Source organism: Hemiscyllium ocellatum, chromosome 37 (genome assembly GCF_020745735.1).
Source record: "Hemiscyllium ocellatum isolate sHemOce1 chromosome 37, sHemOce1.pat.X.cur, whole genome shotgun sequence".
Classification (NCBI taxonomy): Eukaryota; Metazoa; Chordata; class Chondrichthyes; order Orectolobiformes; family Hemiscylliidae; genus Hemiscyllium; species Hemiscyllium ocellatum.
The window spans coordinates 30,299,654-30,317,226 of record NC_083437.1 but is presented as its reverse complement, the minus strand read 5'-3'; the positions used below and the strand labels follow the sequence as shown (position 1 = coordinate 30,317,226).

Here is a 17,573-nt window from a genome sequence, read left to right as displayed (position 1 = left end):
TGTTGGTAAACAGGCCAAATGGGCATCCAGTTTTGCTCTTTAAGGACAAGTGAGGGATGAAGGTGGTGGACCATGGGGCTGACAACTGCAGACAATTTCTGATGTTTGTGACCCTCAAGGCTGACTTCTTGGAAGAAGCAGCTGAAATAGCAAGTTCAGTTTGTCGAAAAGATGGCAGAGAGAAACCAGACCAACAAATCCTGTACCATCTCAGGCCACTGCCTTCCTCTGCATCAGAGATTGCCACGTCAAAGTAAGATTCCCAAATCACATCAGACAAAACTTGGCACAGGAGGTGACCATCAGGCTACAAACTATCCCTTTACAAGACAAGAGGCTGTCTTAACAAACAACAAAGTGAATATATAGACCTTCACTGGTAAGGACACCAATCCAATGTGATATCAATATTGGAATGTCCTAGTTCAAAACCTGGCCTGTATTCAGCTGATGTTGGATGGCTGGAAGAATGCTTGTAACATCTTTGGAAAGACAAAATAAATTAAGCTTGGATGCCCAATCCTGACTGCCCTCCAGTGACCCCTGCTGGATACTGATGAATGTAGCTGTCACATGAAGCAGGGTCAGGTTGATGATGGTGGTGAATACAGTACTACTTTGTCAGCAGCACTGGTAGTGTTGGTGCCACATCATACAACCTACAAAGTTAGATTGTCAGGAGCAACATCAATGAAACTGAGCCAGGATGAACATTGTACATGATGTGTGTGCCTGTCAAAGATCACTGCAGGTCTCAAGACGATTGTTGCTCAGCAACAAGTTTCACAAGAAGTAAAACAAAAATAATAAATACATATGTTTAGTTGTATAACTCATTTTTGAGCAGAGAAAAATATTTGTGTTGCGTGTAGGAGTGTAGGGGGTGTCTGTGAAATTTTTGTAACACAGGAAAGGTCTTCAGAAACTTTGCTTTACACTATTTTGACTTTTGGGACATAACCCAGATTTAAAACACAATTCCTATTATCAATGGATCAGCCAATGTTTTGCCTTGTGAGGAAATCTAGAATGGGAGATCATAGTTTTCGGATAAGTGCCGTGATTTCACTATCCAGAGTGCAGTAGATACTGGAACACTGATTAAATATAAGGAGGAGACAGAGAGATTATTCATTAGTAACAGGTTGAAAGGTAGGTGACCATTATCATATTAAATGACAGAGCCGGTTCAAGGGGCTGAATTGCCCACTCCTCCTTCTAGTTCTGATGTTCTTTTCATGCACAGCCCAGATGCTACAGCGGGCACTGATATTAAATCCCAGTTACAGCTTTCTTTTCTCATTCATTCAAGATATGGCTGTGGGTTTGGAAGGTGCTGTCACAGGAGCTACAGTGAGTTATTGTAGTGCATCTTGTAGGTGGTACTAACTGCTGCCAATGTGTGTGCGACACTGTCCCAGAACTGCGATGTTCCTGGGATTGATATGATTGACCTCCATTGACCCTAACCATCTTACTTTATTCTAGGTATGACTCCAATCAAATGAGAGTTTCTCCCTTGCTTCTCATTGACCCCAGTGTTGCTGGGGCTTCCTGATGCTCCCTCAGTGTCAAAGATAATCACTTTCACCTCAACTCTGGATTTCAGATCTTCTGTCTGTACTGAGGTCAGGAGTAAAGTGGCCCTGGTGGAACCCACACTGGGCGTTACTGAGCAGGTTATTGCTGAGCAGGTGCTGCTTGATAGCAGTGTAGATGAGCTGTTCTATCACTTTGCTGATGATTGTAAGGAACCTGATAGGGTGGTAATTGGCTGGGTTGGATTTTTCTGCTACATTGCTGGGTAAATGCCAGTGATGTAGCTGTACTGAAATAACTTGACTAGGGAATGTGGCTAGTTCTGCAGCACAAATCTTTAGTACTATTGGAGAATCCATAGCTGTTGCTGTATCCAGTCCATCCAGCCATTTCTTGGTACGTGGGGTCAATTGATTTGGTTTAATTCTGCATCGGTGATACTGGGATGGTGTGATGGCTCAGTGGCTAGCACTTCTGCCTCACAGAGCCAGGGATCTGTGTTCAATTCCAGCCTCGGGTGATTCTATGGCTTTTGCGCATTCTCCCCGTGTCTGCATGGGTTTCCTCCAGGTGCTACAGTTTCCTCCCACAGTCCAAAGATGTGCAAATTAGGTGGTTTGGCCATGGGAATGCAGGGTTAGGACAGGGAATGTGGAAGTTGTTGTTCAAAGAGTTGTTGTGGACTCAATGTGCTGAATGGCCTGCTTCCACATTGTAGGGATTCTAGGATTGCTGCAAATGTGTTGCTGGTCAAAGCACAGCAGGTTAGGCAGCATCTCAGGAATAGAGAATTCGACGTTTCGAGCATAAGCCCTTCATCAGGAATGAAGGACTTATGCTCGAAACGTCGAATTCTCTATTCCTGAGATGCTGCCTAACCTGCTGTGCTTTGACCAGCAACACATTTGCAGCTGTGATCTCCAGCATCTGCAGACCTCATTTTTTACTCAGGGATTCTAGGATTGGCAGGAAGCAAAAATGTATCATTCACTTGGTCATTCTGACTGAAGAATGATGCAAAACGATTAGCCCTATCTTTTGCACTGGGAACCCTCATCATCGAGGATGGGGACATTTGAGGACCCTGCACCTCCTGTGAGTTGTTTAATTGTCCACCACCATTCACAACTGGACGTAACAGGACTGTATAGCTTTCACCTAATCTGTCTACTGCATGATGCGACTGCTGTTTGGCCTGTAATCATTCCTGTGCTGTAGCTTCACCAGGTTAGCACTGCAGTTTTCAGGTATACCTTTGCTGTCCCTAGCATGGCCTCCTGTCTTTTTCATTGAAGCATCTTTGATCTCCCAGCTCAGGGAATGACCGAGTGGAGGATGTGCCAGGGCATGAGGTTACAGATTGTGGTTAGATACAATTCTGCTGTTGCTGATGGCCACTTAGATATCTCATAGATATCTACTTTACTGTTGTTAGATGTGTTCAAAGTACTTCCTATTTCACACCGTGCCACACAGCCTGATGGAGAGTATCTTCAATGTGTCTCTCCAAGGCCTGTTTGGTGATCACTCTGACAGGCCCTCTCACAGATAGATACTTTGTGACAGGTAGATGGGTGAGGGTCCTTCCATCTTTTTCATTCCCTCACTATCTCCTGAAGGGCTAGCAATGTCCTTTGGCAGTTGGCCACTTTGGTCAGTCCTTGTGCTGCCAAGCCACTCTTGATGATGGACTTTGAAGTCACCCACTCAGAAGATATTCTGCCCCTTAGTGCCTTATCCATTTGGTATTCAATGTAAAGGAGTACAGATTGATCAGCCAACTGGGTGTGTTAGGTGGTAGTCTAAGAGAAAGTGAGGACTGCAAATGCTGGAGATCAGGGTCGAAAAGTGTGGCACTGGAAAAGCACAGCAGGACACACAGACCAGCACCACATTTTTCGACAGTAATCAGTAGGAGATTGCCTTGCCCATTTTTAACCTTGGTGCCATGGAGTCTATGAGGATGGCTCCCAGAAAACTCCTTCTTTATTGTTTACCAACGTGTCACCACCTCTGCTGGGTCTGCCCTGCCAATCAGACAGGACATAGCCAGAAATGGTGATAGTGGTGTCTGGGACATTACCCATACGCTGTGATTCCCTGAGTATGGCAGTGTCAGGCTGTTGCTTGGCTATTGTGTGGGGAAGCTCTCCCGATATTGGCAGATGCCCCTAAGATGTTGGCAGGGAGGACTTTGCAGGGTGGGCAGGGCTGTATTTGCCTTTTTTCTATACGCCTAGCTTGATGGCAGCTGGTCTGTCCAGTTTCATTCCTTTACACTTGGTAGCAATTTGATAGCACCTTGCTTTCAAGGAGCAACCAAGGATCATCTACAACACTATGGGTCTGGATCACAAGTAGGCCAGAGCGCTAAAGGCAGCAGAAAGCCTTCTATTAAACAGCATAAGTGAGCCAGATTTTTTAAATATGACAATCAATGGCGGCTATGCCTTCAGGGTGACTTTAAATTCTAGATTTTTTTCATGGAATTCATATTTCATCTTCTGGTGGGATTTGAACCATGTCCCAAGACATGAACCTGGGGTACTGGATTACTAACCCAGTGACATAACCACTACCCGCTACATCAACACTGCCTCCATTGTGGAGAATCTGCCACTCTAAGGCAGGAAGTAAAGGTTTCGAAGTCAAAGTAAATAAAACAAACCAACAGGGAAATACAAAACAACCGAAAGGACAATATCCAAGATCCTGAGATGGAATAGTCAGTCCAGTCAGCATATTGAAGGTGACGACCGTGAGCAAGAAGGTTACAATAGCAGCCTTTACATGAAACAATCTGATAAAACGGGTCTATAATTCCAATGAATGAAACACTTCCAGTGTAGGAAACCTGTCTTATCTTTGAAATATTCCCAAGTGAAGGTAAGATGGCAGTTGGACGTTTCATCAAACAGGCATGGAAGGGAAATGGCCCAGGGGAATGGTACAAAGAGATTAAATGTCAGATGGATCCAAATGTAAACAGCTGGAATACTGAAGAAACACCAGACAGAACTGGGACTGTCTGATGTATGTGGGCTGCTGTTCTCCAAGGGAATTAGAACACAGTGAATTCAGCTGCAAAATACTCTACTGAAACACAGCTACGCTCTTTGCACCTATCTCTATCACATCTAACAGTTCCATACATGACCTACAGATGGATGTAATCTTGTATTTATGATTTCATTTTACAAGTTCACCCAAGGTGGCATCCGTCTTTTTATGAATTGTCTCATCCAACTTGTTCACATGATTTAAAAGAACTTTGCAGCTTACCCAAAGAGTGCTCATTTTATAACAATCAGCCCAAGGAATTAGACTTTATTGCATGTTTATTTGTAAATATTAAAAATGTAAGGGCAAGGTGTAGTGTGTTCTCCCACGGGTCAATATCTCTCCACACCCATCATTTACTTCATTTGCAGTTGTAGGGATCTTGTTGTTTTCAATTTGATGGTTCAGCTCAATTCAATTAAAAAAACATTCAAGGTGAAGCCCCTTGAGATGATTCTGAGCAACATAAAGTGAGAGGGAAAAGATTTAACAGGGACCTAATGGGCAACTTTTCACACAGAGAGTGGTGCGTGTATGGAATGAGCTGCCAGAGGAAGTGATGGCGGCTGGTATAATCATAATGCTTAAAAGGCAGCTGGATTGGTATGTGAACAGGAAGGGTTTGGAGGGATAGGAGCCAAATGCTGGTAACTGAGACTAGATTAATTTAGATTATCTGGTTGGCATGGAGGAGTTGGACCGAAGAGTCTGTTTCTGTGCCTTACAAGTCTATGAGTCTATGTTAAGATTTGACATAAATGTAAGATTTCCTTTTCCAGCTCTTCCTCACTCCTTTCTTTTCCAGGTTCCACTCTTTTCTTGCACTCACTTTTCTTTGCTGAATCGTAGATTGATGTGTGTTGGAAGGTGACCGTTCGGCCCATCTTGCAGTTCCTCAAAGAACTTTCCAATCACTGAGTAGTTTTGGTCTCTTCACTGATCTGAGGAACTGCAACAGGTGAACATGGATCCAAAGGATGGGGCGGTGGGAGAAGGTAGACTAGAGTTTTGATGCCTCACCACACCTTTAGAAAGTCTCAAAGTGTTTCTCATCCAATGAATAACTTTTGAAACATTGTCACAGTTGCCATGTAAGCAAAGATCCCACAAAACGCAAGTGCAGGGAGAAAGGGGTATTGAGAAGGTAAAGGACAGAATGAGCAACAGGAGGATGCAATGTGGCACATCTTAGATGGAGAGCTAGTTACTGATTTTTAAAAATCGTCAATCTACATCCTGAAATATGACACAAAAGGGTGAGGAGTTAGGTGTTAATGGTCACTTCTTGTTCCCATATTTACTCATTATTCTGGTTGTGGTGGATTGGTTTTGAGGTGTCCAATTTCTAGCACCATGGAATGGATCCACAAGTATTAAAGTCGCTCGGATTCCTCAGTCCTTCAACCATTCTCCCACTGCAGGGCTTGGAGACAAACACTGTGCTATCACCAATGCAAACCACTCCCCAGTTCCAGGGCACTGAGGCCAATTCAAACGGCTCATCCTTGCCCATCACATTGAAAATCCACCTAATTTAGCCCAGACCAGGGATTGGAGCCATCTCAACCAATCCAGATGATATGAGCTACACAGGGAAGAATGGATTGTCCTTAATAAAATTGTCCTTGAGCAATCCAGGATGACACTCCCGAGTACTGAGGGAAAGCTGCACTGTCAGAGACACCATCCTATGGATGAGACATTAAACCGAGACCCCAACAGCCTACTCAGGTGGGCATTAAAGATCCCATGATGCAATTGGAAGCAGACCAATGGGTGTTCTCCCTGAAATCTCAGCCAATATTCAGACCTGAATTAAAATCATAGCAAAACCGTTTCTGGTCATTAACTCATTATTGTCTGTGGTACCTTGTGCAAATTAATTGCCAAAGTTCCTACGTTATAACAGTGACTATGCATCAGAAATATTTCATTGGCTGTAAAATACTCTTGTATTCCTTGAGGTCAAAAAAGGCGCTATATAAATGTAAATCTGTCTCAGAATCTTTGGCATTGTGCGATCTGCAGAGACCAGAACATCTGCATACAGTGAAGCAGACTACACTCATTAAGAAAAGTGATTGTTGCGAATTATTTCTTGAAGTCCTGCTAACTTCTTGTCTCTTGTGATGTAATACTACTGCAGAGCCCCAGGCAAGCACCAGCTGATTTGCATATACATTAATTTTTGTACTTCGTTAATTGATCATGTGAATCACTGCTTTTTATGAATTTTAATGGGTTTCAGAGGTACATAACATTAAGAGGCACTGAAAGTTTTTAAAATAGGATTTGTTTGGAAGTGGGTAACCTCTCAGTTAGACAGATATCAGAGAGACTCAGGTGAGGAAGTCACTTTGATCCACAATTTATTCAGCAAAAAAGCAGCCCCCTTCCTGCCAACCAGCAATTTCATGAAGTGACTCCCAGGTTTATTTCTACTCCTCTGCCCTGGAACAACAGCTGGGAAACATCTTTCTGCCAACATTTCAGTTTGCAATTTGAACTGTCCCCTTGCCCAGGTTTACTTGCAGTTCTGCCTCAGATATACTTACACCACACAGTCCCCATACATTTCCCTCAGCAGTGCCCTCTCCCAGTTGCCTCTTTCCTACAGTCCCTTCCTCATGAGCTAACTGGGACTGGGCACCAACCTTTGAGAATCCACTCTGTACCAGCTCTGAATGACTCCCCTGTGCCATGCTGGCTGGAACAGGCCACAGTACCTGATGCCCAATGCCCATCCTGACTAAAGTACTGTGCCGTTTGCACAGTGGCATTAATTCAGTTGGTGCTCACACACTGTTCTGCAATGCATGGGCTCTGAGACCAGTAAGACATTTACAAACTCAGGTTTAATAATGTTGCCAGGCGACCTTGGCCATTGCCCTTTGTCAATGTTGTTTCATTAAAATGAAAGCAAAGGTAGTGTCTTAATTTTAACTGACCTGGAATTGGTGGGTTTATAAAATATTGACCTGAGGACGTTATTCTTGACATTTCCTGCTTTCATCATTATATGTTGCTTATTACTGTAAGGGGCGATGTATAAGATACAACATAAAATGATATTAACTCATCCAGGGACATCATCTCCTTCTTGCTGCCCGCAAAAAAGCATGACAATTATGCTGGGTGTTTACATCATCTTAGTTCTTACCCTTTTCCTCCTCTGTAACCTTTTCCAGCCCCTACAACACTCCCTACCTCTGTTACCTCCTCCAGGCCATACACTATCTCTGTAGCATCCTCCAGCCCCGGAAACCCTCCCTACCTCTGTAACCTCATCTTCACTCCAATAACCTCCTCTACCTCCTACATCCCTCCCCATCTCTAAACTCCTCCAGATCTTAAACTCTTCCCTACCAGAGTAACTACCTCTAGTCCCTAGACTACTCCCTACATCAGCATCTTCCTTAAACTCTTAACCTCCTCCAGTGCCTTCAATGCACCAGGATTCCTCCAATTCTGTCTCTTGCATATCCTGGATTTTTCAATCGCTCAAAATTGGTGTCAGTGTCTCCAGCTGCCTGGACTCTCAGCTTTCTGGATCTATGCAACAGGGATGTTGGCGTGGGAACGCAGAGTTGAAGTGACAGGTAGCTGGGAGCTCAGGGTCATGATTACGGACAGAATGGGGCTGTTTTGCAAAGTGGTCACTCAGCCCTCATTGTGTCAATGTAGAGAAAATAACATTGTGAGTGGCAAAGGTGGTAGACTTGATTGAGTGAAATGCAGGTAAAACACTGCTTCACCTGGAAGATGTGTCTGGGGCCTTGAATGGTGAGAAAGGAGGTAGCAAATGGGCAGGTTACACCTGAAATTGCATGGAATGGTGGTGTGGGGGTGTGGGAAGATGTTGGGAACGGAGGAGATGGGGTGACCAGAATGACCTGGACTGACCAGTCCCTGATCGTGGCCCCCTGTTGGAGGTGACAGAAATGGCAGCTTACAATCCTTTGAACGTGGAGGTAAGTGGGGTGGTAGGTGAGGACCAGAGGGGCACGATCACCATTGTGGGAGGGAGGGAAGTGGTGAGGACAGAGTGTAAGAAAAAAGCTGAGGGCCTTGTCAACTATGGTAATGGAGAAAGGACTTCTGATCAAAGGAATGGTCACAGTGGTGGAGGCAATTGGAAAAAATCATGTTGTGCCCAAAATTATTGAGGTGGGGGGACACAGGGATAAAATGGAGACCTTTGCCGAATGCAGAATATTCACACCAGAGAGCGGGAGGTCAGAAGGGATAGTAAATACTCGACATGTGGTAGGATCAGGAGAAAGGATGGAGGTGGAGGGGAGGAAGGTTCCAGAGGGGTGTCGCTATCTCTGACTTGCAGACACAGAAGTGTCTGAGTGTGAGGTGAGTGTCTCTGTGTTCCACAATGTGAGGCCACTTGAGGATGATAAGCTGGAGAGTTCAGCAATCTGTTTCGGCTGGAAGAGATTACTGAGAATCTGAAAGCCCTGAGGTGCAGTGGTGGAGTCCCTGCCTCTGAGCTGGTTCAAGTCTCAGGTGCTCCAGAGATGTGTCAGGGCATTTCTAAATGGGTCGATTAAAAATATGTTAACGAGAGCTTGATCCTACACTTCATGTGGTAGCTTCTCATTATTGGATTGGGCAGGGTGATTGATGATGAGGGGTAAAGTTGCCAGTTTGGATTGGGCACAGTCATGGAAATTTCATCACATGACCTTACAGCATCATAGGCACCATCACCTTGGTTACCTGGCACACCTGAAGTACCCATAATACCTGCCTTCCTCTGGCCTAACAGAAAAGCAAGCGGTTGCTTGACAATTTGTCTGTCAGCACTTATTCCTGTCTGTAATAGATTTTAATGCCCAATCAGTTTGCTCCCAGAGATTAATCATTTATTCCCAGAGAATTGGCAACCCATGTTTGAGGAAGAGCCAAATTCTTCTAGCATAAAGTAAGAAGGTGTCAGACAGTAATGAGAGAGTTCCTGTGAAGCTGATGGTGATGACTGAGGGAGGAGTATTAGCCCAGATCCCTGCTCTTCTTCATACGTATACCTTTGGGATGTTTTAATGTCCAGCTGGAACAAGTGAAGGGGTCTAAAATCTAGTCCAATAGCTGGCACTTTCAGCAGTGCAGCACTCTCTCAGCCTCCATTCCAAGCTGTGCTTTGTAATCCTGCCTCCTTTGAATGGCAGCTTGTAATTACATCTCAGCTCATTCATTATGCTAATGCAATTCAGGCTGTCGAGCTGTAATCAAAACTGAGAACAAATTTACGTCCAAAGGCAATTTGGGGTCCATTGATTTGTTTTCACTATCACTTTTTTTTTGCGCTCTACAGATATCAGCTTACTACGGGGTTTCTTTATGTTGTTTCGATTTGCTTTTATCTACCGCACATATTCAAGTGATCATTAACTCCGGCATCTGCACAAGATAATGTCCTCAGTTAGTGCAGAAAGACTGCAATTTTCCATTGTCAGAACTGATTTGGGTTGTTAGGTGACATCTGGAGTCCAATTGTTGGTGTTATCAGGGGGAAAACAGGAGGTTGCGTTGAGGTTGGACACCATTCTGGAATCGCTCGCTCACCTTGTCGGGATCTATTTGTTTATGCTCTCTGTTAATTGGTTTATGGTTTGGTTCCAGTTTGAGTGTCTCTTTGTGTAAATCATTGCCTGTTGTATAATAGGAATATTTTGTCCACCTCAGCATAATAGTGGTCTGATTATGACGGGTTTCCACAAAACTCCTTTTATTTGCACTATAAATTATACAATTCTGTAAGGTAAAAAGTGCATCTCTCTCTGGTACAAACTGTTTGCTCTCTTCTCAGCTTCTGGCATGTGACTGCTGATGTCAGTATGACATAACCCTATACACGGGGAGAAAGTGAGGTCTGCAGATGCTGGAGATCAGAGCTGAAAATGTGTTGCTGGTTAAAGCGCAGCAGGTCAGGCAGCATCCAAGGAACAGGAAATTCGACGTTTCGGGCATAAGCCCTTCATCAGGAATCCTGATGAAGGGCTTATACCCGAAACGTCGAATTTCCTGTTCCATGGATGCTGCCTGACCTGCTGTGCTTTAACCAGCAACACATTTTCATAATCCTATACACCACCATCTCATTTCAATTAGATTTATCTCTGGTCCCAGGGGTGATGTGCCCATCTCTGTCTTTGAGAGTATCACCATCATTTTGTCTTCCATCAATTTCTCACTCCCTAAGCAATGCCAGTTTCACTTCCCTTTGCCTCCATCTAACTTGCTGCCTCTGCACAGCTCTCTTGCATGTTAACTCAATGCAGTACTGAAGGAGTGCTACACTGTGGGAAGTGCTTGCCCTCTGATAGGATTTGAAACTGAGAGCCTGCCTGGGTTTCTCAGCTGAACAAAGCAGATTCGATTGCACTATTCTATAAAAGAAAAGGCCAACGTTTATCCCTCAGCCAGGATCGCTAACAAACCAGGATCATTGTTATGTTGCTGCTTGTGGGCAGACTGCTGTGTGAAAATTCACTTCCATGCTTTTTCCCTTTCAGTAGTGACTGTACTTCCAAATCAAAGTCAGGACTTCATTAGCTATAAAGCATTTTCAGGATATCCAGAGGTCATAAAAGATGCTATAACACAAGCCCTGCTTCATCCTTTCATCTCTTCCTCTCTCTTAATCCTTCTACCTCTCTTCTCTCTGTCAATCTATCCAGCTTCCTCTCCAACTGTCATCCTCTAGTCTACTTTCTCTGTTAATCTTTCTTCCTCTCTGTCCCCCTCTCTCATTGTGCCTGTCATTCTCGAGAATAATTTTGGTCCATCTTTCTCTTTTTCTTTCTGTTTGCCGTTTCCTTTCTCACTATCGTCATTTTTCTTCCTTATGTCTCTTTGCAATTCCTTCTCGTCTTGAGTAAGCTGTGGATCTGACCCTATGTGACAGAATGTATGGATCCTACAGTCAACTCCTGCAGTGAGGAGACCTGGGTGGGGGGGGGGGGGGGAAGTTTGACAATGATTTCATCTTTCTAATTAAGGTTAAATTTAAATGGAGAACCCGCTGTGAGGTGGGGCCCTGCCACTAGTTAACACTCCCTGCTCACTGACACCCGAGATGGTAGATAAAGACCCACATCCTAGCATATCTGCATCACATCCAATGTTGTCAACAAACCAAGCTGCTGTCTGACAGACCCATCTGTCTGTGTTCATACGGGGTGTCCAGTAGCCAAGGAATGGAGCATCTGTGGTACTCTATGATTTCACACCTGTCCCTCCCCCCACCCCCTACCTCTTTATTTTACATTCTGTCCATCCTTGACCTGTTCATTGAAGCTGCTGACCCTTGCTGGTCAGTGCTGGAACAGGATTGCACTCAGTATCAGACCGTCTGCTGCTGCTGCCACACTCCACTCACCTGAGAGCACTCGTGACCCGAGCTGACACTAAACAGGGCATCAGGAGGAGGATGGTATCTGTGGAATTTGACAGAGCATTTGGGAGAGGCAGACCCCAAAGCAGCATCTTGTCTGTTCAGGTATATTTGACCAAATTTTTTATTTGACTTTTGCTGAAAAAAAAGGCATGGTTTTGCTGAAGCGTTTCATCTTGCATTTGTTAAGACAATTTACAAGAAATGCAAGAATTTGGGGTGCACGGTGGCTCAGTAGTTAGCACTGCTGCCTCAGAGCACAAGGGTCCCAGATTCGATTCCAGCCTCAGGCAAATATCTGTGTGGAGTTTGCATATTCACCCTGTGACTGCGTGGGTTTCCTCTGGGTGCTCCGGTTTCTTCCCACAATCAAAAGATGTGCAGGTTAGATGAATTGGCCATGCTAAATTGCCCATAGTGCTAGGTGCATTAGTCAGAGGGAAATGGGTCTGGATGGGTTACTCTCCAGAGGGTTGATGTTGGGCCAAAGGGCCAGTTTCCTCACTGTAGGGAATCTAATCTACCCAGTAGATTCTTGATGATGGAGGACGGGAACATGGCTCTAAGAGTAAGTGTTTTAGGTGTAGGAGGTGATTTTCTCGAATTCCAAGAGCAGCAATCGCAGTTTTCTATGCTGTTGCAATTGTTTTGGAACTTTGGGGGCGAAAAGATCAAAACAATGGTACTTTTAAAAGAAGGAAGGTAGACAAAAGGCAGCCACCACTTGGTCAGTGGGGGAGAGATAGAGAGAGAAAGAAACGTACGCCGCTAACTGACACAGCAGTGAATCTGCACAGTTACTGCCTTTGCTGTTTGAATTCATGTATCTCTGGACATCAGAGTATGTCAAGGAATAATTAACAAACAGCGAAATTCCCAGCTGACCATGGAAAAACCTGTGTGGGAGAGCTCACAGCACAGGAACAGATTAGATTACTTACAGTGTGGAAACAGGCCCTTCGGCCCAACAAGTCTACATCGACCCACCGAAGCGCAACCCACTCATACCCCTACATTTACCCCTTACCTAACACTACAGGCAATTTAGCATGGTCAATTCACCTGACCCGCACATCTTTGGACTGTGGGAGGAAACCGGAGCACCCGGAGGAAACCCACGCAGACACGGGGAGAATGTGCAAACTCCACACAGTCAGTCGCCTGAGTCGGGAATTGAACCCAGGTCTCAGGCGCTGTGAGACAGCAATGCTAACCACTATGCCACCATGCCACCCACATAAGTGCATAGTTTTTTATGTGTATCCTTGCTGTAAGCCTACAGTAGAATGGGCTCTTTCTTGATTACATGTTTATTGAGCTCTGTTTCTTGATTAAATTTCAAAAATATAAACCATAAATACTAAGTTAGCCTGGAACATTTTTTTTTTACAGAGCAATAAGTCAGTGCTATTTTCTGGGTCTATAGATTGTGAAGGAGCAAAGATGGCCTTTAGTAACATGCTCTTCCTGTCTGATGTGGGAGTTTATGGAGAGTTTCCACGATGATTATTCTGCAGGAAATGTCCTTGGTTGTGAATCCTATCAGATCGCATGGATTGGTTGAAACTGCAATTAGAGGCAATAAAGAATTTACGGGAGTTGGGATGGATGGCAGCTCTAGGAAGTAAGAAAAGCCGCAAATACACTCAGGTAGATGGGTTAATTCCAGGAACGTTCTAGAGAGGTAGACAGTTAGTACAGGAGTCTCCTGTAGCTATCCCCATCTCAAATAAGTATGCTGTTTTGGAAAAAGTAGGGGGTGATGGACTCTCAGGGGAATGTAGCACGAACAACCAAGTTTCTGGTACAATGGCTCCAATGTTATGAGTGTTCCAGGCACTTGATAGTGATAGGGGACTCTCGAGTCTGAGGCACAGACAGTTCTGTGGCCAGCAGCGAAAAATCAGAATGATGTATTGCCTCCCTGGTGCCAGGATCAAGGATATCTCGGAGATAGTGCAGAATGTTCTCAAAGGGGAGAGGGACCCAGGAGGTCATTGTTCACATTGGAACCAATGACATAGGCATGGAAATGGATGAAATTCTGAAGGGAGAATATAGAAAGTTAGACAGGAATTTAAAAAGGAGGTTCTCAAAGGTAGTAATATCTGTATTGGTCCTGGTGCTATGAGCTAGTGAGAGTAGGAATAGGAGGATGGAGCAGATGAATGTATGGTTGAGGAGCTGGTGCAGGGGAGAAGAGTTCATATTTATGAATCACTGGAATCTTTTCTGGATAGAAGTGACCTGTATAAGAAGGATGAATTGCACTTGAAATGGTTCAGAAAAGATATACATGGATGTTGCCAGGGTTGGATGGTTTGAGCTACAGGGGAAGCTGTTTTCCCTGGATTGTCGGAGGCTCAGGGGTAACCTTGTAGAGGTTTACAAAATCATGAGTGGCATGGATACAATAAATAGACATGGTCTTTTCCCTGGTGTGGGGGAGTCCAGAACTTGAGGGCGTAGGTTTTGGGAGAGAGGGGAAAGATATAAAAGGGACCTAAGGGGCAACATTTTCATGCAGAGAGTGGTACGTGTATGGAATGAACTGCCAGAGGATATGGTGGAGGCTAGTACAATTGCAATATTTAAAAGGCATCTGGATGGGTATATGAATAGGAAGAGTTCAGAGGGATATGGGCCAAGTGCTGGCAAATGGGACTAGATTGGGTTAGGATATTCGGCACGGATGAGTTGAACTGAAGGATCTGTTTTTGTGCTGTACATCTCAATAACTCTATGTCTTTATGATGAGGACTGGTTTCAACAAGATGAGTCCATTTTCAGCAATATTGAAGTTTTGTATGAGCAAATGAATAATTCTTTATTTCTTTGATGCTTTATCCTTCAATCAACATTATAACATGTTGCTACCCGCCCACTACCAGAACATGGTTTAGTTTGGCAGCTTGCTGTGCACAAATTAGTGACATATTTGCTACATTACAACATAATGGCTTAATTGGCTGCAAAGCATTTTGGGACATTTGGAGTTGTGGAGAACACTATATAAATGCATGTCATCGCACTTTGGCATTTATCAAAGTGTCAAGGTCTTTGAATTTATTAAGTAATTTTCATTTGGAATAGTTTGAATCTTGTAGGGACTGAGGGAACAACTGATAATATGGGACTGTTATAATGACTCTCTTTCTCTCGTTACTAGGAGGCAGACACAGATGAGAACCAAGGGACATTGGACTTTGAAGAGTTTTGTGCTTTTTATAAGATGATGTCCACACGGCGGGACCTCTACCTTTTGATGCTGATGTACAGTAATCACAAAGACCAATTGGATTCTGATGATCTGAAGAGATTTCTGGAGGTGGAGCAGAAGGTTAGCAACTTGATACAGCATCAATCCAGAGCAAAGTGATGCATGAAAGCCCCAGATAGAATGCAGAATGGATTAAGAACATATCTTTGACCCATCCAAAACACAGATTGGACGTAGACTTTGCTTGTTTAATTGTTGGCCCAGGCAGGAGGGAAGACTTCCTCTTCATTCTTCTCACTCTGGAAGCTAATTGAAACAAGGGGCAGAGTTTGAATTCAGAGACAGGGGTAGCAAACAAATAATTCAAAGAGAAGAGGTGGATTTTTTAACCTTAGTATAAGACGTCTATGCAGGTAGATTGACAAGTATTGGTGAGAAGGTGGGGTTCATGCTTATTTTTGAGATGGTGGGAGGAATGATCGAGTTATTTTGGTGAGATGATGAGTTGGTTTGATTGAGGGATTTTGGTGAGATGTGGGTAAGTTTAATTGAGGGATTTTAGTGAGATGATGAGTTGGTTTGATTGAAGGATTTTGGTGAGATATGGGTGGGTTTGAGTGAGGGACTTTGGTGAGATGAGTTGGTTTGATTGAGAGATTTTGGTAAGATGTGGGCAGTTTTGATTGAAGGATTTTGGTGGGATGGTGAGTGGGCTTGATTGAGAGATCTTGGTAAGATGTGGGCAGGTTTGATTGAAGGATTTTGGTGAGATATGTGAGGGGATTTTGATTGAGAGATTGGTGAGATGGTGAGCGGGTTTGATTGAGAGATTGGTGAGATGGTGAGCGGGTTTGATTGAGAGATTGGTGAGATGGTAAGTGGGTTTCATTGAGAGGTTTTGGTGAGATTTTGGTGGGTTTTATTGAGGAATTTTGGTGAGATGGTGAGTGGGTTTAATTGAGAGGTTTTGGTGAGATGTGGATAGGTTTGATTGAGGGATTTTGGTGAGATGGTGGATGCATTGCATCAGGGGTTTTTGGTGAGATGGTTTTGGGGAATGAATTGAAATATTGGTAAAGAAGCTGACTGAACAAACCTGGAGGCCATGTTTCATTTTGAGAAATTAAATTGAAGAGACTGATACTTACAGTGGGACACAAAGTGGGAAAGATGGACTGGCAACCACATTGTGTATTTGTCAGGAAAACACTCACAGAAACAGAAGGATGCCACCAGAGAGAGAGGGAGAAAGATTGATAGGAAGTGACTAAAGTGTTGGTCAAAGGTAAAGGTTTTAGGGATGTTTTAAAGAAAGATGACTGGTGGAGCGACAGGGACATTTAAAAACTGAATTCAATGGAACTTTGACAGCACAGACACGAATGGCAGTGAAGGATGATGGGATAGGATAGTGTGTGCTGTGGCAAGAATGTACAAGAGGTCAGATTTAATGGAGTAACAATGGAGGAGTTGTGTGGTTGAATGAAGGTATGGAGAGAGAAAGAGACATGTCAAGAAGTATTGACTCTGAGCTTGAAGTTTAAAAGTTTGTCTTTGGAATATGAAAGTAGATTGAGGCAATGATCAGTCACTCAATAAGTTTGTTTAAAGTTTGGCCTCACGCAGAGTGATGAGAAAGCTTTAAAGAAGGTCCTGCCCACCATTAATTTACAATTTGCTCACTATCTCATTGTTCTAGGCATCAATGGTACAGTAGAGCTGGGACTCCCCGCACTGTTATACATGTGGAATATGCTGAGACAGACATTTCCTCTGTGTTTATGGGCTGGTAATATATTAAAAACAGACAGCTGTGTTTACTCTGCCTCTGCCCAATATTTTTGAAGGATAATGTAGCTAAGCTTATTTCCCAAGGTGTTGACATGATAAAATAACTGCTCCTTGAGCTGCCTATATTACCAAATCGAACAGGCTAGTGAAGAGTGAAATTTAGTTCTCAAATCTTTTAATATATTTGAATACCAATCCAACCAGTGTCCTTCAATCTGCCTGCCCCTTGTTTGTCTTGTGGAACCCACTGGCAAGAATTGCACTGAGGTGGCAAACGGTGATCAGTGAATGGCTGGCCTTTCCTTGTTTAAACCCTTATCATTGATGCACTTTGACTGAAATCAAAGCAACTTATTGTAAGTCTTCTTCACTGACTTCACCCTTTCCTCCCACCGACCAAATCAGGCTTTTAAACCCTAAGCTTAATTGAGGCCATTTGATATGTCCCTTTCTCCCTCATTTACTAAGATTTCATCTTCCACTAAACATAAGATAGACCTTAATGTCAAGCTCCATCTTGGTCACCCTGAAGGTATAGAGCAAACATTGCTGGCTGTG

General features: G+C 43.8%; 1 protein-coding gene across 1 annotated transcript in view; it reads left to right on the top strand.

The window, feature by feature from the left end:
• plch2a (phospholipase C, eta 2a) overlaps window positions 1-17,573 on the top strand; it is a 422,301-nt gene that overhangs the window by 315,460 nt on the left and 89,268 nt on the right. The window contains exon 6 of the mRNA XM_060851834.1: window positions 15,174-15,344. Within this exon, the coding sequence (XP_060707817.1) occupies window positions 15,174-15,344 (171 nt within the window). The remainder of the gene's footprint in view (window positions 1-15,173; window positions 15,345-17,573) is intronic.